This window comes from Anas acuta, chromosome 3 (assembly GCF_963932015.1).
Source record: "Anas acuta chromosome 3, bAnaAcu1.1, whole genome shotgun sequence".
NCBI classification, from domain to species: domain Eukaryota; kingdom Metazoa; phylum Chordata; class Aves; order Anseriformes; family Anatidae; genus Anas; species Anas acuta.
In genome coordinates, this window is record NC_088981.1 from 1,461,282 (window position 1) to 1,489,016 (window position 27,735).

Here is a 27,735-nt window from a genome sequence, read left to right on the forward strand (position 1 = left end):
CCGGCCGGGTACCCCCGGTGGTTGCCATTAGTGTCCCGTGCCGTGCCGTGCCGTGCCGTGCCGTGCCCCGCTGCTTTCCCCGCTTACCCCCTCGCCCCCCCCGGGCTGTCCCCGCGTCGGCCGAGCCCCTCCGAGCGCGCCGGGGAAGAGAGGAAGCGGGCGGCAGCGCCGCGCCGTCGGGGTCGCTCGGCCGGGCACAGGGGGCCCCGTCGGGCCGCGGCTCCGTGGCGGCTTGGGGAGACGGGCGAGTCCCGGTGGAACAGAGATGCACGGGAAAAAAAACCGCCAATAACACTTTAATATAGTTCTGTGAAAATCTGGCTAGTCGCTACCAGAATACACATTTATAAGCCATAAATAAAGCATACAGAAACGATAAATTAATCAGATCCAAGTAGTTTACTCTCCCGGTAACATCAAGCGTTTGTTTCAATTACAACGATCTATCCTGACTTTTTTTTTTAATGTTTTTCTTTTTTTTGTTTTTCATTTTTTTTTCCCTCCCCTTTTTCCCCCTTTTTACAACGTTACAAGACTTTTGGTCCTTGAATTCAAAACTAGCGTGGGTTTCACACTGAAGGAGGGTTTCGTTTTGTTGTTTGTCTGCTTGGTATTTTTTTTTCCGTCACTTCCACACACAAAAAAAATAGATATATTTATACCTCCTTGCAACGACAACAACGAAAAAAAAAAATAGCCCCAACAGAAACCCCCCTCTCCCCTCCCCGCACCCCCAACCCGCCCCTCCCCACTGAAACAAACCACCCCACAAGGCAAAACACGGGAATCGCAGCCCCCCAGGCATGGGTGGTTTTGGGCTGGGGGGGGAGGACCAGCGTGCCTGCCCTCAGCGCAGGCTGAGGTGCTTGCAGGACATGCCTGCTGTTTCCCGAATGGATGCAAACATCTGGAGCCAAGGAAACAAAATAAAAATAGATAGATAGATATATGTATATGTACCGTGCTCAACAGCGTTCATAGTCCATCGCTCTGCTAGGGGACTGCGCGGGGGTGTGGGGTCTTTCCCCCTCACCAGGGGAGCTTTCCCCTCGGCCCTTTAGGAGGAGTTCATGATGGGCCGGGAATACACACCTTGGTAGTAAGAAGTCTCTCCGGCTAAAGGGGAGGACTCTAAGCCATTTTTGTTCGTTACGGGCCCCATGGCCAGGCTGCCGGGCATGGGCGAGGCGTAGCCTGAGTAGTGCATCACCTGCTCATAGGCCTTGAGGTCCATTTTGTGGTGGTGGTGGTGGTGGTGGTGCGGGTGGTGGTGCTGCTGCTCGGAGGAGGACATCAGGTTGTTGATGGAGAAGGGGTGGTTGAAGGCGTAGTGGTGCTCGGGCTTGAGGTGGGCGTCGTGGGGCAGGCCAGCGTGCGGGGGGGCCAGGAGGTGCTGCGCTGGCGATGCCGCAGGCTCCCCAGGGCTCAGCCCCGCCGTGCCCTTCAGGTCAGCCAGGGCGTGCTTGTGGTCCTGGCACGGCGAGGCGCTGGCGGGGGATTCGGCGCCAGCTGAGCCCTCGGAGCCACCCGAGGAGCTGCCTTCCCCCAGGGTCTGGCTCGGTGGCTGCCCGGGCCCCTTCTTGCCCCCGCCACCTGCCCCGCCAGCCGCCCCACCGCTGTCCTTGGCGGCCAGCTGTTTCTCGCACTTGAAGCGCTTCTGGCGGCGCAGGTAGCAGCCGTTCTCAAACATGTTGCCCGAATCAGGGTGCAGAGTCCAGAAGGAGCCTTTGCCCGGCTTGTCCGGGGAGCGGGGCACCTTGAGGAAGCAGTCGTTGAAGGAGAGCGAGTGGCGGATGCTGTTCTGCCAGCGCTGCTGGTTCTGGCGGTAGAAGGGGAAGAGGTCCATGATCCACTGGTAGATCTCGCTCAGCGTCAGCATCTTGTTGGGCGATTGCTGGATGGCCATGGTGATGAGGGAGATGTAGGAGTAGGGTGGCTTGGCGTGCGTGTAGCTCCGCCGGTAGGTCTTGGGGTCCCGTGAGCGGTTGAGGTTGGACTGCCCGTAGATGGGGCTCATGGAGTTCATGTTGGTGTAGGGGGCCAGGGCGTTCATGGAGCCTGCTTGGCCCCCCATCGGGCTCATGCTGGGGCTCAGGTGGGCACCCATCCCCGCCACGCCAGCCGAACCCATGCCGGGCATGGCCCCCGCACCCGGGGACATGCCAGTGAGTGAAGGGCTCATGCCCGTGTTGGCATAGGACATGTTCATGGAGGTGGCAGCCGTCATGTTGGCTGTGGTGCTCATGGCCGACATGGTCATGTACGTGTTCATGCTGTTCATGCCCAGCCCTGCGTTCATGTTGCTCACTGAGGAGTAGCTCTGTGGAGGCAAGCAAGAGAGAGGAGGGAGGTTTGGGGGGGGGACAGGAGGGGGTGGGTGCGCAGCCCCACCAGGAACGAGGGCAGCCCCCCAAACGGGGAGCAGTGCGGGGGCACCCCCACCCCAACCCGGGTCGCTGCCTGCCAGGGAGCCTCTGCAGCCCTGGAGAGGGCTGGAAAGGGTTAAATCTTGGGAGGGTGGGCGTGAGGGGGGGGCTGTTGAAATGAAAACCAAAAATACAGATATTAAAAAAGACGTGGCCACAGCGAGCCCGCCCGGTCCATGCCGGGGAGCTGGAGGGAGGGGAAGGGACATCCCTGCACGAAGTGAGAAAAATACCTGGGGGGGCAGGGGAGGGGGAGGAGGAAAAATCGCGAAACGCCGCCCGGGCAGCCGCGCACCCCGCTCGGCCCCGGGGGGGGGCCGGCCCCGCCGCCCCCCGCCCTGCCCCACATTTAGGGACAAAATCGGGGTGCCCCCGGGGGAGGGGGGCGGCCGGGCCGGGTCGGGGGGGCGGCGGAGCCTCGGCTCCCTCCTTACCTCGGGCTCCCCGTAGTAGTTGCTCCAGTCCGTGTGCTCATGGCCTTCCATTTTCACCGCTCCCAGCATACTGGAAGTGGAGTGCATGGCAGTTTAAAATTTAACAGCCACAACAAACGACGACGGAGAGCAACCCCCCCCCCCCCCACCCACCCAAAAAAAAAAAAAAAAAAAAAAAAAAAAAAAAAAAAAGTCGCCAGCCCTCCCCGCCGCGCTCCCTCCGTCGGAGCCTCCGGAGGAGGAGGAAGAGGAGGGAGGGAGGAAGGGGGGGGGCACGGAGCGGCGCTGGGGCCGGGGGTATTTTCGCGGCTTGCTCCTTGGGTGGGTTTTCGCAGCGCTTCGCGGCGAAGAGTCGCCCGGAGGCGACGGAGGAGCCGGAGGAGGAGGAGGAGGAGGAGGGAGGAGGGAGGAAGAAGAGGAGGAGGAGGAAGAGGAGGACAAGTGCTGCAGTGACGTGGGTGCTCGAGTGATATAGCACGGAGCGGCCGGGCGAGCCTCCAATCCCCAGGTCCTCGGCTGCCCATTTGAATAATCAGCTCACACCTAGGCGGGAGCGGCTCCTCCGCGGCCCCCCGCGCACCTTCCGCACCCCGGCGGCACCCCCGGCCCCGCTCCCTGCGCCCCCCGCCTCCCTTCCCCGGGGGGGTGGGGGCTCTGCCGGAGCCGACCCCCCCCTTCCCCAGGGGCCCCGACGCCCCCCGCCCCTCGTCCCCGACGGCCGCCGCTCCCCCCACGCCCCGCAGCCCCGACGGGCGCGGGTTCCCCGGCCCCCCCCCGGTGGGGGCAGCCGCCCCCCGGCCGCACGCACCTTCTCTCCCCGCGGCTGCTCGGCGGAGAGCGGGCTCAGGCCGCCACCCGCCCGGCCGCGCCCCGGCGCTGCCCCATCGGTCCGGGCTCCGGGAGCCGCCGCTCGGCTCCGGCTCCGGCTGCGGCTCCGGCGCGGCCGCCCGGCCCCTCCCGCGGCTCTGCCCGAGTTCCTACAGCAATTTCGTAACTAAAACAAACAGCGAGGGCGGCCGAGGGGGCGCGGCGGGCGGCGGAGTGCGATCGGAGCCGTCGGGGCCGCCGGGGACCTCGCCGCCGTCCCCGCGGCGCCGCTTGCAGGGTCCCGGTGGGCGCCGTCGGGGCGGAGCCGAAGCGCCCCGCAGCCCGGCCGGACAGACGGACGGCCCCCCCGGCCTCACGGGCGGAATCAGGCCCCTCGGAAGCCCCCCGGCCCCTCCATCGCCGCGCTGCCGGGCGCGCTCGCTCCCGCCGGCGGAGGCTGCCTGAATGCGGCCGTCGGGGAGCGGCGGAGCGACTCCCTCCCTCCGTCCTGCCCTCCCTCCCTCCTTCTCTCCTGCCCTCCCTCCCAGGCAGAGGAAGCGGAGCGCTCCCCTCCACCGTCTGCTGGCCAAACGCCTCCCAGCCGCGGGGCGCTGCCTCCCCCGGCGGCATCCTGCGGCTGCCCCTCCGAGCGCGGCTCTGCCCGCCCCGAGGGCAGGGGGCTGCCGCCGCCTCCTTCCTGCCCCCGGGGATGCGGGCCCGCCGTGGGCTCGCTCGCACGTCCCCCAGCCATACCTACCTGCCTGCAAAGCAAAACGGGCAGCGCCGACCTTTCCCTTTATTTATTTGTTTAGTTTTGCTCCCGGGATTAAAACCAAGCATCGACCGGCGGAAGCCGGCGCTAGTTTTTAAACATTAACACAGACCCGACAGCCAGCGGGGGCACCTAAAGAGGGGCCCGGGGGACTTTTCCCCGTGCCCCGGCACCCTCCGGAGCCAGCTCCAAACGAAAACGGCCCCGGGAGGGCACCTTCCTATCGCGATAGCCGCGGCGATAGGGGCAGCTCGCCTCCTCCCGCCGCCTGCCCGCCTTCGGGGATCTGGGGGGCGGCTGAAAACGAAAGGTGCGACCCGATGGGGCTGCCCCCAGGGCGGGGACATGCGGGGACGCGCCAGGAAAAGGGGGCTTTGCCCCCAAAAGGGGGGCGAGCGGCGGGGCCCCCGCCGGGAAGGGCCCGTTCCGCTGTCCCGCGAGCTAAAAGCGGTGGCGGGGCGCCCCCTGTCGCCTGCTGTCCCCCATTCCGGAGGGCCGGGGGTGGGGGAACACCCCGCCTGCCCCCGGGGGTCCCCCCGACGGCAGCGGCTGCCAGGGGCCGGCGGTCCCGGCGCGTCTCCGTGGTGGCACCTTCCCGCCTGCAGCCTGCGGGCCGGCTCCGTGCTGTGCCCCAGCTCCCTCGACGTGTGGCCAGTGGGGCCCAAAAGTATCCCCTGGGTGTTGTTTGAAACAGCCAGATGATGCCACAGAGCTTTTTGTTCCTCTGGGGTCACGGGAGAGGAAATTTGGCCAGGTGGGTACTGGCCACGGCCAACTGCGTTGCTCCTGAGACCCTGTGCGCTGAGCTCCCCCCTCGCCGCTAATTTGGGGTGGTTCGGGGCGTTCTGTGCTCAGCCTTGGCGTCACTTTTTCCTGCTGGCCACCAAGCCCAGGACGCACGGATGTGTTTTCCACAGTGAACGCCATGGGAGGAGGAACGCAGCTGTAAGGAGGGTGTCCCCGTGCCAACAAATGCAGCCCCCCCTGGGCCTCGACCCCACACGGCAGCACAGCACGGATGTTAGCACTCTCCGAGCGAGTCTGGCACCTTGGAACTGAGGGTGGCAGGAGGCAGATGCACAGCCAGGGCTCTCGCTGCTGCTCATTCCAAGGGGCAATTTCCCCTGCTGGTCGGCAGGGCTTGGAATGCTCTGCAGCCTCCGTCTCCCTTTCCCTCCTTTCACAAGGGCAGCCTCCCATGCCACTGTCCTGGGGCTGCCCATTAAAATTAATCTCTCTTAACGGAATAGGAAAAGAGGCAGTAAGGTGTATACTATTCCCTTATAAGAGACGTTTTTTAAAATACCTAAGATGATAAAAATTGAAAAAATTTAAGCGGTGTCTTATTTAAACACGTCTGCTCGGGTTCCCGAGAAACACATCGACCATTTAAAAAAACGACTTATTCTCTTTAATATTTAAGTAATATTTATTTTACATTTAATTTTGAAATTAGATTTTTATTTGCATTAGAAGCCATGGCTGGAGGAGCCATTGCTCCCTGCCTGGAGGCAGGAGGCCAGCCAAGCCTGGCCAGCAGCTGCCGCAGCCTCAGCCACCTCCATCTCGCGCTGGTGGCGGCGAGGCCGGCGGTGCCGAGCACATCCCCGCTGCTTCTCCCGCCACAGCCACGCGGGCACTGGGTGAAGGCATTTTGCCAGCGGCATCGCCTTGCCGGTCTGATCTGTGTGTTGGAAAATAAAAAAATAAATAAATCAAAAAATACCCCCCCTTACCTTACTCTTGACAACAAACAGGGTAATTATCTCCCTTCTCCTGATAATGATCATAATTAATGCAATATAATGAACTCTCCCAATTGCACCGCTGTTTCCCAATAAATGCGGTGGCTTTTTTTTTTTTCTCTTTAATTGAGGAACTTGCTCTCCTGTGAGACAGAAACTGTCGCTGCCCTACAGAAGAGAGGCATTATAATACTAATAAGAAGAAGGAGAGCACACGGCAGATCGCAGCGGAGACAAAAGCCGAGCGGGCGGCCACAATTATGGCCAGGATTTAACAAGGCCTGCCCTTGACGAGGCAGGTGGATGCGCTGAGGTGCACAAGGAAGCTGTGGGAGGCAGTGGGTCAGAGGGAAGGGGACAGGGGAGCTGCGGCCGAGGAGTTGCATCTGCAGCTCCCACCCTCTCTGGTTTATTCCCAGTTTTTCCCTAGGGGATCCCCGGGAGTTGCCTTCTGTAAGGCCAACTGGGCTGGGAGCACCCCGGGCAGCTCTTGCCCCAGCAGGCAGAGCAGACAACTGCTCCCCGTCGTCATCCCCGTTTCCGCAGGGAGGAAACCTGCTGGGGAGAGGCTGAGCCCCCTCGCCAAAGCCCTCTGGGCACTCCTGTGGCGAGGCTGGGAAGCAGCAGGGCTCAGGCAGCCCGCACACAAGGTCAGCATTGTTCCTGTGCCGCCTGTCGGGATGCTGCTGCCGGGGATGCTTGCAGGGTCCCTGAGATGTGCTGTAATTTCTGCTGGCCCTGCCAGGAACCGATATCCTTTGATCATTCAAGGACTCAGATGGGAACCATTTAAATAAGTGACATTCTGCGGTGGGGGAGATTTCCCCCTCTCGGCGGAGTTACCTACACAATAACACAGGCCGTCAGCTGCGGCACCGCTGGGGAATTACTACAATTACACTGTGCAATATTGACTTAACTATTTGAAGAACTCCACCGCCAAGTCTCTCCTAATTAGATTCAAGATTTAATGGGGCTTCTTAATTCATGAAAATATTTTCCGAGGCTTTAACAAGTCCAACAAAGGATGAGCCAGGAGTATGCAAAACTTTAGCAATGGTAATACCTTATCAAGAGCCCAAGGATAGGCACCCAACATCTGTAATCCTGGAACGACATCCCCTGCTGCCAGGCTGTGCAGGCACCGCAGAGTGCTGGCCATGTGCCTTCTCCCAAATTCCCCGTGGTCCTGACACGGCCCTGAAAGCAGTGGGAAAAATTTCTGGAAAAGCTTTTCCGTACAGCTCCTGCGGGAGGGTCTCTGTGCTCCTAGTGGGGCACCATCAGAACTAAAATCAGCCAAGCCGAGCCCACCTGCTCCCCACCTTCAGCCTTTGAGGGGTGCTTCACATGCACAAATTCCTGCACTCTTTTTCCCTGGGTTCCAAACAAAAACCCATTTACAGGGAACCTCCCCTTGAGTGCAGCTCCGCCGTGCCTCATCACGTACCTGCAGCGGCCGCTCCATCCACGGCTGGCGTGGCTATTTTTGCCATGCTCGGTACCCCAGGTGCTATTTTAATGTTTCTCCCCACACCGTAATTATTCAACGTGCCACAGAAGGTACTGAGTTGCTGCAATCAGTGGCCAGCACCACAAGGTCAAATAAAACACTGGAAATGCCCAAAGAGTGCACCTGGGGGAAACAAAGCCACCTGGGTCCCTGGGGGATGGGGCTCAGGAGAGCAGGATGGGCTCACCGGGGTGCCGAACGGCACCCGAGGATGCTTCTTGGGCAGGATGGGCAGGGGGATGTGGTGCCCATGCGCAGCCCGTCAGCAGGACGGTGCCTTCTGGAAAGGCTCTGGAACAAAATCAACATAATGCATCTGCTGGCTGTTTACCGTGGCCCACGTGACAGTGCCCCCGTTGATTTTCTACACCGGCACATTTTGCTGGGTAAACAAGATGCGCAGGCATCTGGAGTGATGGCGGGGAGAAAGGGGTGGTGGTAAAAAGCCAAAGTTAACACGTTCAGCCCGGCATCTGGGGCCTCCCAGGGACAACCAGGGTGCCAGCAGCCCTCGTTGCAGAGAGCAGAGGAAGAAGAGGGTGCTGGGGAGGATGCCCGATGATGCTGATTTTCATGCTCTGCAGAGCTGGGCAGAAATGAAGAGAAAAAGGGTGTCCTCACCCACGGGAAACCCCGGCAGGGCTGGTTTCATGAGCTGAGCCCCAGCCGGCGCGGGCAGCCCGGGGGAGGTTTTACCTGGCTGACCAAAGCGGTCAGGCCATGGCTTCTGGTAAGGGAAATATTTTTTTATGTTTAATTATCAGTTTCTGAAAACTGAAATGTCTTTGGTTTTACAAGAAGAAAACAGACAAATTGCATGTGGATACTCCTCCCAAAAGCCCCTGCTTCAAAACCTCCCTGTTATTTTTCAACAAAACCCCTTTCTGCTGGAGGCCAGCCAGCCCAGAGCCGTCTGAAGGCAGATGAGGAGAAGACAGCAGCTTCCATCACTCAGTGGGGGCAACGCAGCCCCAGCCATGTCCCTACAGCCTTGGGGGTTACCTCCATCCATCAGATGGGGCTGGTTTGCTCCCCCCAGCAGCGTTGCACCACAAGCCCAGAGGAGGCGGTGGTAGAGCAAGAGGATGCTTCCCAGCAGGACCGGGGTGGGAAATGGGGCGGCCAGGCCCATGTCCCCACAGAGCCTCAGAAGCACAAGCTCCTGCAGAGGCACAGATGTATCTGCGCTTTCAGCGAAGCCCCAGATATTTCAAGGAACAGCGCAATTAACCTTACAGCTGTGGGTGCCCACCTGTGGGGCCAGGTAATAGATGGGGAGCAAGGCGCATTGCAGTGGAGACGCGCCCTTCCAAAGCTGCTCAGTGGTGCAGCCATCTCCAGACCTGAGCCAGGTCCCCTCCCCTGGCTGCAGATGTCCCTGCTGGTGGCACCAGAGCCAGGCAGTGCCAGGATGGGTGATGCCAGACGCTCAGGCGCACACGCTGCCTGATCCCGATGGGATTCCTTATCGTGACGAGAGTCTGTTTGCCGAGGCGATCAAACCCCTCAGCAGGCTGAGAGCTTTGCGGAGGACTCTGATGGACATTTATAGCCCTCTGAGTCATTACCAGCCTTGTTTAAACCAGTTATACCTGGCCAAGACCTTTAAAATAGCTTCATTTATACTGAAAGACTGCGGGTATAAATAGCAGGGCGAACCGCTCGCCGAGCGCGACGGCTCCGCCGAGCACAGGGAGTGAGGCGGCACACATTGCCCAAGGCCCAGCAGGTCCCCCCCCGGCACTTCCCTGTCCCCCCCGGTGCTGGGGGAGCCCCCAGTGGGGGTGGCTGCTCCCAGGGCCCCATCCCCACGGGAACAGGAGCCGGCGGCTCGCGGGAACGAGGTGTCCCTGGCAGGGCCACCGGCAAAACAGCCAGAGCGGAGATTTCTGCTCCGAAAAACACAAGCTGCCTGGGGCTGGAAGCCTGTCTGCGAGCCTGCGGTTTCATGACCACTAATAGCAGCCCTGTGCCCTGCAGGATCACCCCATAAATCTGGCTTGGGTCAGGCACGGTCACACAAGCGCGTTTCTGTTTAATTAGCAAGCATGGCACAACGCTTGTCCTGGCACGAGGGGCTAGTGCCAGCCCGGGTCAGACCCTGCCCGATGTGGCACCGGTGCTCTGAGAGCCCTCAGCCAGCACAGTGGGGTTACAGAGGCTTGGTGGTCTCAGAGGGACACCCTGCAGGGGACAGGGAGTGACAGGGGGACCGGTCACGGGCATCCCTGCAGCTGCTGCCCCATGGATCCTGCCCCTGGCACTGCCAGGTGGAAAACTTGATCCCAGCCTGCCCTGTTGGAAGCTGGAAGAGCTCTGGCTGTAAGATTGGCTTAACTTTGGCCAAACAAATCTTTATCTGACTCAGTAATCCCTTCTTCTTTTTTTTTTTTTTCCTCTCCTCAAAAGAGGGAAAGCAGAGCTGGAGAGCAGCGCTGGGCACCTGCTCAGGGTGGTGCTCTGCCTGGAAGCACCCGCCCTCCCCTGGGGACCTCTCCCCCTAAAAATACCGCCGCCTTTCCCTCCAGCACCGTCAGCATCCCTGGGTGTCTGGGGGGAGCAAACCAGCAGCATCCCCACCTGGGGCCAGTGCACGCCTCTCGCCCCCTGCGACGGCAGCACGTACGAGGTGGCGGGCTGCTAAATAAAGCCCGGCTCCAGCCGATGGAAAAGCTCCCCTCCGGCGGGCTGGAGGAGGCGGCTCTGGCTTTCTCCAAACATTTCTCCCACCTTGCTATGATCTTTTTTCTTTTTTTTTTTTTTTTTTCTCACAGATGAAACATTGCCCAGATCAACACACGCCCGAGGAGTGATTTTACACGGGTAGGACAGCACTTTCTGCTGGAAAAACTTCCAATCAGCTGCATTCACAAGCTGGGTTTATTTTTCACAGTTTTCTGAGTAGGTTTTGTTTCGGTGCCAGAGTAAAGAGCTGGAGGTACATATTTCAGCCCAACCTGCAACACCCTCGTCGTCACCGGATTTGAGCGAGGAGAGGGCTTTGACCTACATTTGTAGCCCAGCCTGTGGAGGGGCCAGGTGTCCCCCGAGCCCCTGGTATTTTCCCACTTTTTTTGCACAGGGTTTAATCCCCTGCATTATACAGGCTCTGCCTGAAAAAGCCAGCCTGGCCACAGGCTCTAGCCCAAGCATCCTCTGAGCGCTTTGCAGCCCCTGAAGCCCTCCAGCCAGGCGTGGGGCTGCTCCAGGCTGGAACAAAATTAACCAGAGCTTTTTAAAGCTCTCCCACCTTCGTCTCCGCTCTTCCTCTGGGTAGGTGTCCCGGCAGCGGCAGAACAAGACGGCTACAGAGGGCTGCTGGAAGCCGTCAGCGTGGAATACACTGGGAGGCCTTTTTGCCTGGAAACTATTTCCTACCCACAGGCTGCGGCGGCAGAGAGCATTCCTGCGCGGGCTGCCTGGGGAGGCAGCGTGGCCGCGGCGGGGGCACCCGCTTTGACATCCCCAGGGCGTGCAGTGCCGAACAGAGATGCCGACAAAGCCCTTTTATGCTCCCAGGATTTGGGTTTGTTTTCTCTATGGGGAGACAAGGGCAGCTGGCGCGTGCCGGCAGCAGGCAGGGCAAAGCGTCGCCTCCCCGCACGCCCTTGTTTCAAGGCGTGAGTGGGCTGAGCGCAGGGAAACAGAGAGGCTTGTTAAAAAAAGAAGACCCAATCCGTAGCTGTTGGGGAGCAAAAACAACCCATTAAAGTCAGGGCCGTGGCTGTAAATCAACAGAGCTGCTGCTATTTCCATCTGTCGAGTGCGGTGGGGAGAGGCACAGTGGAGCGGTGGCGGCGGTGCTGTCCCAGCCCCGGGACACCCCCGTGCCTCCTGCCCGGGGACATGGCAGCATGTGGCAGGGCTGGGCAGGCCCCCAGGGAGCTGCGATGCCGCCTTGATCCTTGCGGGACCCATAATGCCAGGGCTGCCCCCAGCAAATGGCATCTGGGGGCCAGGTCCCCAAGGCTGTGCCTGGGCACCCCCAGGACCCCCCTGGACAGATCTCAGAGCCTCTGCAGAGGGCACCATGCAGAGCTGCCAGGTTGGTTTTTTTTGCCAAAACCCAACCAAACAACCTGCAACTTTCCCACGTGAGAGAGATGTGATTGAAGACAGTTTGTTACCCCCCCTCCCCCTTTTTTTTTTTCCTTCCCATTAACAATCAAATGAGTCATTAGGCTGGAAAAAGGGCTTTCAGGAAAAAAAGATGATTTTTCCTGATTTGGGCAAAATCAGGGGATTTTGCCAAAATACGGGGGGATTTGGCGTTATTTCCCTCTGATACTTGCTGCACACCCAAGGCTGCAGGCCTGAGTGCAGGCTACCACATCGTCCCTCTCATTGGGGTCAGCTTTGCTCAGGAGCTGTGCGTGGCACGGCTGCTGCCTTCCCTGCCCTCGCTGGTCAAGGAGAGCCGTTTGCCAGGCAGCTGGGACCACCGGTCCTTGTCCCACCAGGACATCACCCCCGTGATTCAGTCAGAGCTCCCCATGGAGCCCTCATGGCTCTGTCAATGAGGCAGGACCACCTCGCACCTCATCAGCCCCGGCTCTGTAAGCGGCGGTGCTGCTCGCCCTTATCTCCCTGCAGATACGGATCTACAGGGTGCACATCCGTGTCCATCAGCACTTACTAAATGAAGTGCATGGGTTACGGTTTCTATATCCAGCTGCATACTTTGTGTATGTTTGCATATGGTGAAGCAGCAGGAACGTGTCTCCCAACATCACACGGTTATTTTAATACCCGAAGATGCCCCAGAGAGCGGCTCTTTAATCAGGGAAGAAAGGTCAGGCGGCACAGTGACGAGCAAGCGACAACAACCTAGGAAAAGACCAAAAAAACTAAAACAGACACAAAGCAAAGAGAGAGGCTGGGATTTTCCCTGGCTCTTGCACCTGGCACCTCTCCTGCTGGGGTGCCCATACTGGGGGGGGGGAGAAGGGAGCAAGCCCTTGCCCCCTACTGCCCATTTCCCCTCCAGCAGCGTCTGTCCCGATCGCCTCGCTGCCACCCGGCACTCCGGCAGCCCCTCGCCACTAGGCTTTTTGCGACTTTCCTACAAAACTCTGCCTTCTCCCCCCGCTCTGCCCCCCGCCAGCTGGAGGCAGCTTTTCTACCACCGCTGCGATCTGCACGGGTTGCAAGTAAGCCGCAGGAGCCAGGAGCAGAGCAGCGGTGGGCATAAGCCCCTCGCTGCCTCCCATCCGTGTTTGCTGGTGGCTTCCAGGCTGAAAAGCTGCTGGCAGCGCTTGCATTAGCACCTCATCAGCTTCCCGGGGGCTCCGGCAAACACAGCCTGCCCGCCGAGGAAATGCCCCGGGCCTTGTGATGCAGGCCCCTGGGGCGGCAGCGGGAGGAGGACGCTTCCTGCCCCCGGCCGCAGCTGCCTCCTCTTCCTCCCGCGCCAGCATCTCGGGTGGGCAAACAGCACCTGGGCGGGCGAGGAGGCACGGATGTGTATTCAGGAAGCACCCGCGCACCCCGCTGCTCCCCGAGCCCCCCGGCATACACATGCTAATGGCACCCCTCAGCCAACGGGCGATTCATTATCCCTGGGAGCAGCACGCTCTTCTCCCCATGCTGGAGGCTTTCCCACTTGGGCTCAGAGCACCTGGTGGCCTTGGGAGGAAGGCTCCCCACCGCCGGTTGTAGGGGGCCAGGATTTATTCTCCGGTGGCAGCTCGCAGCCATGAACGACACTGTGAAAAACGGCGGCCACCGGCGTGTCCTTTGTTCGGGATGCTGCCAAAAGCACCCCCGCCACTGCGGAGGAGATAAAGCAGCGTGTCAGTGCCGCAGAGGTCAGGGCTGGAAATTTAGCATGCTGCTACCTTCTCTGCCCGCTCCTTGGGGCCAGCAAAGGCAAACAGATGCTGCCGGGAAGGTTCAGGAGCTGCACTCTTTCTGCGCAGGCAGAAGCATCATCCAGGGCCCAGAGAGCAGAGGAATGAGCCCGCAGCCCTCCCTGTGCACTGCTGCTGCCTGTTCCTCTCCTCCCTGCTGGGATTAAAGCCCTCTGTGCCCTCAAACCCCCATGACTCCCAGATATGTCACGGTCCCGAGCGAGCCGCAGTGGCCTTGGGTCTTTGTAGAGGTCATACTGGTGACAAGATGCAGTTTACTTCGGTAAAGCCTAGGGAAAGGCAATGCTTTTGGTCCAGGCTCCTGGTGGACACATGCATGAGGAAAACCACGTGCTAGAGAACAGGCCTGGACTCCTCTGCTTGCTTGCTTCCCCTCACTTCTACCAGCAGTGACCTCTGTGCTCTGGTGCCAGCCCCCTGAGCCTGGCATTTGGGAAGCCAGTCCTGCACGTGGTCAGTCGGCAGGGATTGCCTTCAAAGCACACCACAGGGCACGTGGATCGGAGTGCTTGGGGAGCCCTCAGCACAAGGATGGCTGCAGGAGGGTCCCAGGAAACCAATGGATGTGTGCCCCAACAGGCATCGGGGCATGTGCCTCCCACGCCAGGAAATGAGGCTTGTAGCCACCGAATTTCACAGCCACTACGGACCAGGCTTTGCCTTTGAGCCCCTGTTGACAGAAAAACATCTTGCATTTAGCACCCTGGCTTCAGAAGGGCCGGCTGGGGTCTGAGCATCTGTCTATGCAGGGTGTCCTCAGTCCTTCTGGCCCGCTGCTCTCAATCCTCCCAGCCCAGGTCAGCACGGTCAGGTAGGAATCAGTGGGGTTGTGAAGAAGTTACCTTAAAACTCCCACTAAATCCACCCGAGGTGAAATCCTACCCGTGGGCACTATGTCGTTATTCTATGGAGCTGAACAAGGCCCTGCCATGGGATGCACCCGTTGCTGGCCTCCAGCAGCAGCTCATCCCCTGCCCTCCTCCGTGCCGGCACCCCAGGGCTGAGCACATGCAAAGCGTTCCCGTGGGCATTTTCCCTCGCAGGGATGTGATTATTGTTACAGTTGCTCCACTGCAAAGGTGAAAAGGAGTGCTGTCTTTAAAAATAAATAGAGGTTGGCTCGTAATCTGAACTTATCAAGAAGGAGAGATGGTAGTCTCAAAAAGGGGAAAATAAACAAATTTGGAAGCAAACTAACTGAGCAATCTTCTACTTATCTCCGAGTCACAAGTCCTGCTTTGCTGGTGCCAGATGATAACATCGCAGAGGCAATATAAGGCACCCAGCTCTCCGCACTGCTTTAGCTGAGTGATGCAATCAGGAACAATCCTGAACCCAGCTCCCAGCAGATAAAAAAGCTTTTCTTGTCCCTCAGACAGCTGAAATCAGCTACCACAGCCGTGTCTGCCTGATACTCCTCTGCGCTGGTGTTGCGACAGAGCCAGTTCCCCAAAGCCCGGTGCCCACCTGAAACAGCTCACGTCAAAAAGCTGGTGTGGGGCTGACCCCAGGGATGTGGGGTCAGTGGGGACAGTGGGGACAGCGGGCAGAGCCAGGGGGCTGCAGAAATCAGCGCCTGCTCACACTGCACTGCTGCTCGTGCCATGCCCGGCTGCTGCACGTGAAATGCGGGCATGAGAAATGCACCTTACAGCCTCCCCAAAGGCCTTTTCACTTCCAAACTGGCCCCAAACACCACCTTGAGTTAGGCACCCAGGACGAGCAGTTACTTCAAAGAACATCACTTCTAGGCAGCCATCCCCCAAGCAGATGGATCTCAGCATTAAGCGCGATGTGCTGTGAAGTGTACCCCGGCTCAGATGCGGTCAGTCGACCTGGTGTCTCTGGGGACAGACCAGTTTTCTCCAAGCTGCAATGAGAGGTCCCGATTGCCCATCAGTCACACCCTAGCGTCACCACCCAGGGGTTTATCACAGACAGCCCTTCCTCATCATCATCATGGTCCCAAAACGCAGCCAAGGCACCGCGATAGGGGTGCTGCCATCAGCTCCGGCACGGGCGTGATCTGAGAGGCAGAAGGTATCCACGGCCTTGTTTGACTGAAATAATTTTATTTGAATACAATATGCTATTTCAACAATTTTAAGTTGCATGTGGTTATTTAAGATGGATTCAGTTTTAATTTAATCAGTTTAATGGGATTTTATGTTTTTAGATATAGCAGCTCCAAATTGTCTGATTAACTTTTCAGAATCAATACGCTTAACAGCAAAGCATACAATTACACAGGCAAATGATCTCTTCCATAGCTGCAGCGTGAGCGATCGCACAGCTTCATCTTGGACCATGGGGTTGGAGATCAGGCCCCTCAAAACCGCCTGTCCCAGCTCAGGCACCCAAGGAAGAGAGGCTGCAGTCAGCAGGGATGCTGGAGCAAGGCTACCAGCTGCTCCACTTCGCTTCTGGCAGCATTTTTGAATTACAACAGCAATTAATGTCCAAAGAATCTTTGAAAAGCCAGGCTAGGCTTACATCCATGGTGGTGTCTCCCAAGGAGGTGACAGTGGCAAACAGACCCACTTTGCCCACCACCAGCACAGGGAACATCCCCAGGCCATCCCCAGTCCCGGGTGCAGGAGCTGGCCCCATCCAGCCCAGCTCCCCTCCGGCCATGTACTGCCACTGCCTCCGAATTTATTCCTCCAGCCTGACACATCCCCCTTCCTTTTGTCAAGTTGCATAATTTTTGAACTTACATACTTGAAAAATTCTTTTAGAAATGTCAAGGTGACTGGCGTATTAAAAATGAGCCAGAGCAAACAGGAATGACATTATTTTAATTCTTTCAGTGCCAGGTCATTTTCTCTGTAATAACATAGCTTAGATACCAGCCTCCTGCCCCTTGCATCATCCTCCCCCTTACTTGCTTGGTTGTTTTTATTTGTTCACCTCCTAGATAAAACAGAGGGGGCAGAAGAAAAGCCACTGCTGTTGTGGAAACCCCTTTTGCTAGGATTTTCAAGAGGTTTATTATCCAAATCCCACTAAAATTTTACAGGATTTGGCCAAATTCGAGCTCACTTGAATTCCCCAACCTAACACAGTAAAATCCTGTGTTTTCTTTTAGGATCTGAGTGTTTTTCTCCAGCAGGAGGGGAAATGGGAGAGGATTTGTGTCCTGAGCAAGGCAGCCGTGGTGGCAGGGCAGCTCCTGCAGCGCTCAGGGGCTGCCTGTGGATGTGCTGCACTGTTACTGCAGCTTGGTTGTTCCTACGGGTGGCCAGCAAACAGCCTGGCTGCTTTAGAAAAAGGCAGGGGCCCAGAGGACAAGTGATTGATGTGTGAAAAAAGACAGAATTTTGAAATGCCCTTCCCCAAAAATGAAGTTTCCAGGTTGGGCCGAATGTAATGACTATAAAATGGAGACGAAGGCAGGTCCCGGCATCCCTGCTGGGCACGGGGATGCCGAGAAGCAAAGAGAAAAAGGGAGCAGCACTGGTAACATCCCCAGCAGGCAGCTGTTTGCTCAGGCCAACAGCAGCCCAGCCTTAAAGCCTCTTTTTGCTCTCCCAGCTGCCAGACCGCGCTCCGGCCTGCAGTCAGGAAAAAACATTTCCTCGGGTAGTTCAATCGCACGGCTAATGCCCCAGGTAGTTATTTTCCGCCAGCTGTGCATACAAGCAGAAAAGTCCATGAGGTGGTGAGTGCTGAGCTCAATAAGCCGAGGCCAGGGTGGGTTTCAGAGCGTCCCCAGCACACAACCTGGGCAGGGAGCACTCAGGACTTGCCCTGTATCTCTCAGGTAAAGCCAGGGGATGCCGGCTGCAGCCAGGGTTAAAGCCAGCATTTGCAGCACTTTGTAAAAATCACCAATTAAAAACTGCTGAGAATGTGGCCACGTTGAAAGCAGACCATGAGGAAGGGTGCTCACCAGCACTTGAGGGCTAAATCTGTGCTAACGCACAGAGGGCAATAAACACACTGCCGCCAAGAAAAAAAAAAAAAAAAAAAAAATATTTTTTTCCAGTATTTGTCTGAGCAAACAGAAGCTATTTGCAAATGGTTTTGAGGTGGTAGCGGCCTTCCTCCGTGAGTGCCAGAGACTTGAGAAAGTAGAGGGGTGTTTCCTTGCCTGGCGGCTCCACACAGTGCAAACAGCGAGATGTGCCGCCACAGCATGCAGCAGGTGACGGGCTGCACCGGCTGTCAGCAGGGCTGGGAAAGGGGAGATTCACTGGGAAAGGGGAGATTCACTCATTCTGACACCGCATAAACAGCTAAACAGCAGCCATGCACTGGCAGCACCGTGCGTGGCTGCGGGACCAGCTGGACCACAGCACCCCACACCTCCAGCGAGGGCACAGTGCTGAAGCCTAGCTAGTGTTGCAGAGCAGCTGGGGATGCTTCTGGGTGCTGGAACTCATCCCTGTAGCTAGCAGCCACCATCCCTTGAGGGTTCAGGTGCTCCCTGGTGTCCCAGCTGTCTCCAGCCAGCGTGTGCGTGCTCGGGCAGAGACGCTCTGCGAAGGGAGCTGCTCCAGCTTTTCTATTTACGGGCTCTATTCATCCACCATTCGGTTTTGGCGGTGCCCTGCCATGAAAGTTGCCTGCTTCTCTGTCTTTGCAGCCAGGAAACCTCAGCCGGCTTTAGTAGACCATAGGAAATGGCAAAGCCTCAGGCTCTCGCTCTCCAAAATAAGGTGCAGCTAAATTAATATGGTGTGAGTGACTGGAGAAATGATGTCACATTAGCCTTATAGCAAGCAGCATCAGGGGATAAATGCATCTCTGTACTGGCTGTGTTCCTCTCTGCCCAGAATTGGCCAGATTGGAGGTAAATGCTTTAGTTTTCAGGCCTGGAGCCCACAGGTTGTTCCCTGCTGCCAGCATCCCCCTGCTGTTGCTGCATGGCACCACAGCGGCTCAGGGGCTGAGCCCACAAGCGCAGAGGGACACTGATGTACCTGTCTTGGCCTTGCTGAGAGCTGCAAATAATGCCTAGAAGACGTGAAAGAGCTGGAATCTGAGCTCAAGTTGGCTCTTGACAGAGGTGATCAGCATGACCCTATCCAGGGTGCTCACTGAACCAGCACATAGCAGGTCCCAGAGCCCAGCCCTGGCCGCAGCAGCAAGACAGGTAGCAGCATCAACACTGACAGCTGCTGAGCGGGAAGCAATTGCCCAGAGATGCTCGACCGCGTCCAGGATAGCTGATAAACAGCAAGGCTCAAGCTTTCCAAATACACAAGTAACAGTCATAATAACTAAGAATATCAGTAGCCTCAAAAGAGTGGTTCAAAAATTGTTTGCGTTTGGTCTTATTTATTTTCTGCTGGTGAAAGGTTTCACTAGTCAATCTTTAGAGTTGTTTTCTTTTTCCCCTGCAACCACAGAGAACCAAGCTTCCCCCCCCCCCCCCAAGAGAAATCCTCACACTAGCCATGGGCTTCAGGAAATGGCCCAATCATCTCCAGTGAGGAACTTAGGAAAACCATAAGATTTAGTGATTGCAAGCTCTGTTTGAGTTTAACCTGCTCTTAGTGCTTTCCTCCTTGCTATTTTTTCTCTCTATAAATAAAAGAATAAACTACAATTCCCATCAAGAAGAAAAGCACCGTGGCTGTTGCATAATGGCATATGGACCAGATACTAAAGCCTCCGAACACTAATTTGGCCCTTGTATTTGTGTACAGCATGACTTGCTGCAATTTCCATCAGCAATTCAAGCTCATCTATTATCATGCTCGCATTTAATCTAGCGGGATTTAGACAAATTCCACTGTGCTATTTAAATATTAATTAAGATTTCTCAGCTAGTGCATTCTGCATATCCTCTCAAACAGCTTTCATCCCTCCAAATCTGGAAGACATTTTTTGAGCAGGTTCATGGTAAACAGGCAGTGGTGCCAGGCAGGCACAGGGCTAAGGCACAGCCTTGTTGCCTTTCTATCGCCCAGGCTCATCGAGAGCCAAACAGGGCTCTTGAAGATGAACTGAAGAGCCCGGCAAACCTAGCTGCCTGCCAGTTTCTCTTGATTTCAGGTTGTTAAATATACCTGTTGGCATGCGCTCTGCAAATCCACCGGATTCAAGGGGAATAACCATCCCCACCTGCTCAATGCCAGCTTGTGCCCCCTCCCCGCTTCATCAGCTTAGTTTTTCTGTGCGCTTTATTCAGCATTTCATGACAAAATCAGAATATTTATGGCAATGAAGGCAAGGTTTGAGAATGCAGAAGGAATCAGATTGGAACTGAGCTGGAGGGGAGAGAAACTTGCCCTATCTCACCCCAAAGCAGCCAGCATTTCTCAGCAATGGAGACCAGTGCCACAAATCTAGGCCATTGCCCAGGTACACAAAAACTGTACTTTGCTCTGCTCAAACAAAAATAACTTATTAACAAGAAAGCGCAAGGGCCAAACCCTTCATGAAGCAGGCTTCGGGAAGGCAGAAATCAGAGGCAGACAGGACACCCCATGGGTGTCCATACCTGGGAGCCCCCCTGCAGCCCCACAGTGCCACGTCTGGCCAGCCTGCTGGGGACATGGCAGCATGGATGGGTCAGACAGGGCAGCACAGGCCGACCCTGGCTCCTGAGACATGTCCTGTGTACATTGGCCAGCACCCCAGAGCAACTCAGTGGCTGGATGTGTGCTGCATCCCCCCCACTGCAGCGCAGACCCCTCTGCAATAGCTGGCTGGGGTGGTCAGGGATGGACACAAGGAGTTTTGGAGACCCCCCCATGGCCCCGTGGCTGCTCCCAAGCCCCACGCACCCTGTGCTGGCAGCTGCCCCATCCCCAGGCGTGAGCGTTCGGAGGAGCACAAACAGCGGCATTGAGCGGGGCTCTGAAACGCAGCAGTGTCTGCCCAGCACCGAGGGGCTGCCAGCGCCCAGGCGCTCCTGGGACACCAGCCAGGGCAGGAATAAGTAACACCACTGTGATGCCCCAGACCGAGTAAATAAATACCTGCTCACTCCAGCTTGCCGCTCAAAATGCATCCAGCACCGGCCTGAGCTTTCCCAGATACAGGCCAAGGGATGCTCACATCACAGCCTCATTGCTTTCTGCAAATAGAGGTGATGCTGCACAGAAGCAAAACCAGGTTTGGAGGATCCAGGTGTTTTAGTGAAAAATCATCAGCTAAAAGTCCTGGGGAGTGTCAGCAGAGCAGGACAGGCAGCTCAATTCATCCCTCACCCTGTGCAGGACCCCAGGGGGAGGCACAGCATGTTGGAAGAAGTGGGATTCTCAGCATGGGTAGGAGCATAGCTGGCCTTCCACACCACCCACCTCCCTACTACCCCCCTTTCAAAAATAAAAATAAAAATAAAAATAAAAATAAAAATAAAAATAAAAATAAAAATAAATAAAAATAAAAATAAAAATAAATAAAAATAAAAATAAAAATAAAAATAAAAATAAAAATAAAAATAGAAAAGTATTTTAAATTCTTTCATTTGCCAAAAATGGTTGCTTTCCTGAAAACAATTTTTCCTCCCATGAAGCACTTGAAAATGAAAACTTAAAAGAGGTGTGATAGTTCAAACAAGAGTTCTCTGGAAAACACAGCAGCCATAGCTACACTGGAAGAGACCCTCCCAAAGTACTGGGCCTTACCCGAGCTGGCCCAACATCACCAGTTGATAATATTCTGGACAGACAGAGCTTCCTAACGAGCAGCCCAGTTTTACCAAGTCCCTTGAGACAAGCCAACAGTCTCAAGATCTTGCGAGCTCCAGCCCTGCAGAACACCACAAGAAGGGAACGATGATGCTCTAAGTGCAGCCCCACATAGTTGAGATTAAAGATAGAGAGGAAATCCTTTAAAAATATAAACAGGATTCCATCTAGTTGTCTTTCCCTGTTTTGCTTGCAAGGCAGAGTGGAGGAAGTTTGGGATTTAAAGCAGAACTAACAGGAGAGGGCAGCAAAGATTTATATATGTTACAAGCATGCAGGAAACCGAGAAGAACAAGCCCCAAGAGCCAGTAAACACCACAATTCCAAAACCAACACAGTGCAACAGGCTTAAAAATTCCTAACAATGACCAGGAAAAAGGGTCTGTCCTGGTACCAGACAACTGCATTTAGTGATTGAAAGTTGCCTGGGGCTTGCCAAAGCTGAACCTCCTGCCTTCTAGCAAAGAAAAGGAGCCTGAGGCTTGATGAAGCAAAAACAGATTCACATGGGGTTTTACAAATCCAAATCCCCTGCCTTTTGGCAAAGAAAATGATCCCGGTGTTTGCCAAAACTGGGGATGAGCCAGCTGGTGTTTGCCAAAGATGCAGCTCTTGCCTTTTGGCAAAGAAAATGAACCTGAGTTTCACTGAGGCTGAGGTAAAGACCTCTAGGTTTCACCAGAAGTTAACTGAAGCCTGGGTTTAACTGAAGATGAAACTCTTGCCTTTTGGCAAAGATGATGAGCCTGGCCTTTGCTGAGTCCTGGGCCAAGCACCCGTTTGGCTTTGCCCAAGATGATGTCTGGAAAAGAAAAAGATCCTGTGTTTTAATGAAACCAGGGCCAAGCCACCTGGGAATTACCATAACCAGGACCGAGCTGCCCAGGTATTGCCACTGATGCATCATCTACATTTTGGCAAAGAAACTGATATTGGGGTTTAACATAAATCAAATTACAGAAACATGGGTTTTACCAAAGATAAATGTACTGCCTTCTGGGGGGGAAAAAAAAAAAAAAAAAAAAAAAAAAAAAAAAGACCAAACAGAGAAGCCCAGGCCTAGACAGAGCCACTTGGGCATTTGCTAAAGATGCATCCTGTAGCCAATGAGAGGAGGTCCAGGTTTTACCAGAGATTACTCTTTTGCCTTTCTTCAAAGAAAATGACACCACCGTGTTTCACCAAATTCAGGGCGGAGGCCAAAATTTTTGTTGCATATCTTTCTTGTGCTTTTCAACAAACAAAATAGCACTGGGGTTTGCCAAAGCTGTGGCAGACGAACATGGGGTTTGCCAAAGTTTTGCCATAGCTAAGACCAAGAGGCCTGCATTTTGCCCAAGCTCATTCTTCTCCCATTCAACAAATAAAATGAGGCTGGGGTATGTCAAAGCCAGGGCTGCGACACATAGGGTTTGCGAAGTTTTGCTATAGACGAGGCCAAGAGGCTTCCATCTTGCCATGTATTTTATTTTTTTTTTCTGCTTTTCAGCAAAGAAAACCACACTGGTGTTGCCCAAAGCCAGGGCAGCAACACCCAGGGTTTGCAAAGTTTTGCTGTGCATGAGGTCAAGAGGCCCACATCTTGCCGTAGATCTTTCTTTTTTTTCATCAAAGAAAAGGACGTCGGGGTTTGCCAAATGCAGGGCAAAGCCACCTAAGGTTTGCCAAAGCTTTGCAGTAATAGAGGCAAAGTGCCCTGCATTTTGATGTAGATCTTTCTTCTTCTGTTTAGAAAAGAAAAGGACAAGGTGGGTTGGCAAAGCCGGGGCAGATGTACCCAGGGTTTGCCAAAGCACAGCTGTAGCTGAAGCCAAGAGGCCTGCATGTTGCTGTAGATTGTTCTTTTCATTAAAAAAAAAAAAAAAAAAAAAAAAAAAAGCACACTGGGGTTTGCCAAAGCCAGAGCAGAGTAGCACAGGGTTTGCTAAGTTTTGTCGTGGCCAAGGTCAAGAGGTCCGCGTCTTGCTGTAGATTGTTCTTCTTTTGTTCAAGAAGGAAAAGCACACTGGGGTTTGGCAAAGCCAGGGCAGAGATGCCCACTGTTTTCCAAAGCACTGCCGTAGCTGAGGCCAAGAGGCCTGAATCTTGTGTAGACGGTTCTTTTTCTTTTCATCAAAGAAAAACGGATGTCAGTGTTTGCCAAAGCCGCGGCAGAGACGCCCAGGGTTTGACAATGCTTTGCAGTAGAGGCCAATTGGCACATGCTTTGCTGTAGCAAATGCCAAGAGCCTTGCATTTTGACATAGATATTTCTTCTTTTTAGCAAAGAAAAAGATGTTGGGGTTTGCTAAAGCCGGGGCAGAGGCACCCAGGTTTTGCCAAAGTTTTGCTGCAGCCAAAGCCAAGAGGCCTGCATCATGCTGCAGATAGTTCTTCTGTTTATCAAAGAAAATGACACTGGGGTTTGGCAAAGCCAGGGCAGAGTTGCCCAGTGTTTGCCAAAGCTATTCCATAGTTTAGGCCAAGAGGCCTGAATCTTGCCATAGCCAAGGCCAAGAGGCCCGCATCTTCCCTAGATCATTCTTTTCCTGTTCAACTATGAAAATGAAGCCATTTTGGCCGAAGCCAGGGCAGATGTGCCCAGGGTTTGCCAAAACTCTGCTGTAGGCAAGGCCAAGAGGCCCATGTTTTACCACACATCTTTTTATCAAAGAAAAGCACACCAGGCTTTGGTAAAGCTGGGGTAGAGGCACCCAGGGTTTGCCAAAGCTTTGCCATTGCTGAGGCCATGAGGCCCACACCTTGCCATAGCCAAGGGCCACGAGGCCTACATGTTGCTGTAGATCGTTCTTTTTGTCAAAGATAAGGACATAGCTGTTTGCCAAATTTGGGGCAGAGTTGCCCAAGGTTTCCCAAAGCTTTGCCAAGTGGCCCGCACTTTGCTGTAGCCAAGGCCAAGAGGCCCGCATTGTGACATAGATCCTTCTTCTTCTGTTTAGCAAGGAAAAGGAAAATGGGGTTTGCCAAAGGTGGGACAAAGGCACCCTGGGTTCACCAAAGCTCTGCCGTTTCCTAGGGCAAGGAGCCCACATTTTGACATAGCCAAAGCCAAGCGGCACGTGTTACCATGTAGATGGTTCCTCTTTTCACCAAAGAAAAGGCTGCCCAGGGGTTTGCCAAAGCCGGGGCACTCTACGTGTGCCCCACGCAAGTGACAAGTCTCCACTGTCATCCCTTTTCTGAGACCAGCTGTGGTAGGATGCCAGGCAGTGATGTGCTAACCCTCATTTGTCGGGGGTACTCCTGCGGTGCATGTAGATCCCAGCCAGATTTGATTTAGAGCTGCACAAAGCACATGCAGCCCTCTGCTTTGCTCACCCTGCGGAGCACCCAGCAGGGAGCAGCACCCCACTGCCCAACCTCCCACAGGAGGACTAGCCCCTTCTGCAGCATTTATATGGGAATGCAGCAATCGGCCCAGATGCCTACCTGATGAGCCCCCATTTATCCATTAATTTAACTGCTCAGCTGCTAATACAGAGACCTGCCTGCTCCCTATCTCTTAACCTTTCCCTCAGCATCCATAGGCTCTTCTGCTTCTCCTGCTACCTGGGGCTAATCCCTTGGCTGTGATTTTGGGGCAGAAGATAATTAGTTTGGGGGTACTGCCAGGATAAGGAATGAAAGCACGTGTCCAGCATGCTGTCAGCACAATGGGAACAGCTCTTGCACAAGCTGAGCAGCCCCCTTCCTGCAGGAACCCAGTCCCTGGACTTGGTGAGGAGGAGGAGGAGAGGACACACTGGAGTTCGGGTAGCAGCATTGTGAGTCCTGCTGCCAGCAGAGCTGGGAGGACGTGGCCACACCAGGACGTTTCGCTTATGAGCAATGTCTTACTAACTGCCAGGAACTGTTCTGATTCAGCTGAAATTGTTCAGGCTTTTTGATAACTCAAAATATTTGGGAGGGAGAGAGGGCTGCCTGGGTCCCAGCCAGTTCCTCTCCCTTTCCCTTGAGTGAGAGGAAGGTACTTCGATGTGTTTAGCAAAGCAAGCACTTTCTGAGTCATTGAACCCTGGCTTTTTTTTTTTTTTTTTTTTTTTTTTTTCAGTTTGGCTGGGGCTGAGTACATGCTGTCAGATGCCCTCAGTTCAAGCAGGGTTTTTTCTTCTTTTTTTTTGACACACAGTAACTCATGCTGCTTCCTGAGGTTCAAACCCTCCTCCTGCAAACATGTCTGTGGGGCTGGCTGGGAAGAGGGCTGTTCTGGGGGACAGGACGGGACTTGTGTGGGGGGCACCCTGCATGGGCTGGGATTTTGCTGATAGAGGTGGGCAGGCATTACAAAGAAAGACACATTCAGTTCATTCTTGTGAGTTGAAGAGACGCTAACGTGCATTGAAACTGTCCATCTGAATTAGCAGTTCAGAATCAGGTCATGGAAATCTCTGCAGCATATTTATTTCCTTTTAATTCAGAGCAAACTGAGTATGAAAAGAAAGAAACTTGATCTGCTGCTAAGGAAGATGTGGGAAGGACGAGGCGGATGTGTCTGACACTGGCAGAACTGGGGAAGCTCTAAGAAATACTTCTGCAAACAGTTTGCTCACTTAGAAATGTGTGTGTTGGCCAGCAGTAAGCGATGAGTGAAACTCAACTGTGCCTCTTGGATCCGTGCTGCAGTGCAAGCCAGGCTTGCACCTCAGCACAGTGCTGCAAGCGCAGAGAAGAGCTGCAGCCTGTGGCCAGGGGGAGGACGCAGCTCCCGGCCCCTCGCTGGGCATGAGGGGCATTGTGGACCTCAGCTGGGATGCTGAGCTGCTCAGACGCTGGGGTGCTGGGATGCTCCCTGGTGAAGCATTCTCCAGCAGGGTTCTGGAATAGTGAGGCACAAGGGGGAGATAATTGCAGAACATTCATTTAATAAGAGGTCTCAGTTGTCCCTGTGGCTCCTCATGAGCTCCTGCAAGTCTGGGCTTAAGGATTTATTGCTTGAAATAAGAATTCCAGCACATGACACTGACCTTGGCTGACTTGAGTGAGGAAATGCTCTCCTCATTTGCACTGGTTTTCACTCATCCCCAATGCACAGGGTCATAGTTTGTGCACAGTGCATCACTTGTGCACAATGCATTGCTTGAGCACAACCGCATTGCTTGTGCGAAGCCTGCACATCCCCCAGGCACAGTCTTTGCTGCCATTAGGGCTGCAGGCAAAACACAGTTATGTATTTCTGACACAATGCGCCCGGTCTGCTGTTATTTTGTGTCACCAGATGGCACTGCTGCTGTCAGCTGGAAGAAATTCCCTGTGCCACAGTGCTGCTGGCACTCACTCGATGGTGGTGATTGCAATAGTTCGGACTACTGGGGTACAAGCTGGGGCCAACGTGCTGCAGCTCTGAGGAGCAAACCAGCCTCTTCAAACGCTGAAGACAGAGCATAACTGAAAAATGTTGAAGCATATTTAGCTCACGTTGCATTTTCCCATGTTCTCATGCACATTTACCCTGCCAGTCCACCAGCAAGCCCTCGCCCCTTCACAAATCTGCAGAACACCACCGAGTGAGGGGCAGGGGCGGTGGTGGGCAGCGGGCACAGCAGCCCCTCGCCATGCCACGTGGCCACAGACCAGCACCAACGGCAGGCCCAAATCCCATTTTCCACCCAAACGGCACTCACATCTCAGTGCCATTTCCTAAAGAGTTTGCAGGGCCATCTCCTTTGTGCAGGGCTGGCACCAGTGCAGGAAGATGCCAAAGGAGAAGGAGTGAGCCAGCATGCTGACGCTTAGCCGGCTGAAACGTTCAGTGCTAATTAATAGCAGACCAACTGCAGGGAGACACAATTTTGTCCCAATTTTTTTTTTTTTAGGGCACATCTGTCGGATGCCTGCTGCAGAGGGAGCACGTTGGGTATCACTGAGGTGCCAACGGACCCGACCCCACCGGCAACTCCCACCCAACCCCACCGTGGTGGAGAAGGTGTTTGCACCACGACGTACGGCTCATCAGACCCTCACCAGCGTTCAGACTTCTGCCAACTGCGATAGCCCATGCGGCAGGGTGCTGACCCAGCAGGGTGTCCAAAGGGGCACTGCTGCTTCTCCCCTGTGTTTCTCATGTGAGCCGTGTGGGTGAGCCTGGCCAGCCCTGTCCCTGGGCCCCCTCAGCCCCCCCCAGCCCTCTCCTTTCCGAAATGGCATTCAGGCGGGAGCACAGGGACCTGCCCTGTCAGCCCTCACCGCTCCCTGGCTTGCTTCATTGTTCCACTGAAGGCTCCTGGTCCTGGAATTTCCTTTAAAGGTGCAGAACAATATCAGGAAAATCAGGTTTTCTTTTTCTTTCTTTTTTTTTTTTTTTTTCCTAAAAAGCTAATGGAGGCCCACTCTGGTCCCTGGAATAAAATAACATCCTCTGCCAGCGGCTCCCTTCCCCTGCTCTGGGGCACAACACCGCCACTTTCTCTCTGCTCCCAGCACTGAGCACTGACCCGATCTCACCATGGCACCAGCAGCACTGTGGGGCTCGCTCCATGGCACCCTGGCCACGCTGGGCAAGTTTTCAAGCCTTTTCCTCCCATT

The 27,735-nt window shown here is 55.1% G+C and overlaps 1 protein-coding gene across 2 annotated transcripts; it reads right to left on the reverse strand.

Moving 5' to 3' along the window:
* Positions 1-276: 276 nt before the first annotated feature.
* FOXA2 (forkhead box A2) lies at positions 277-4,716 on the reverse strand. 2 transcript variants are annotated; one of them, XM_068675173.1, is made up of 3 exons: positions 4,425-4,716; positions 2,861-2,930; positions 277-2,320 (listed from the first exon to the last, which is right to left on the reverse strand). In XM_068675173.1, the coding sequence occupies exons 1-3, from the start codon at positions 4,505-4,507 to the stop codon at positions 1,058-1,060; spliced, it is 1,416 nt and encodes a 471-aa protein (XP_068531274.1). In that variant the 5' UTR covers positions 4,508-4,716; the 3' UTR covers positions 277-1,057. The 2 variants fall into 2 exon arrangements, with proteins under 2 accessions (XP_068531274.1, XP_068531275.1); XM_068675174.1 differs by lacking the exon at positions 4,425-4,716 and adding an exon at positions 3,669-4,197.
* Between the last annotated feature and the right edge of the window lie 23,019 nt (positions 4,717-27,735).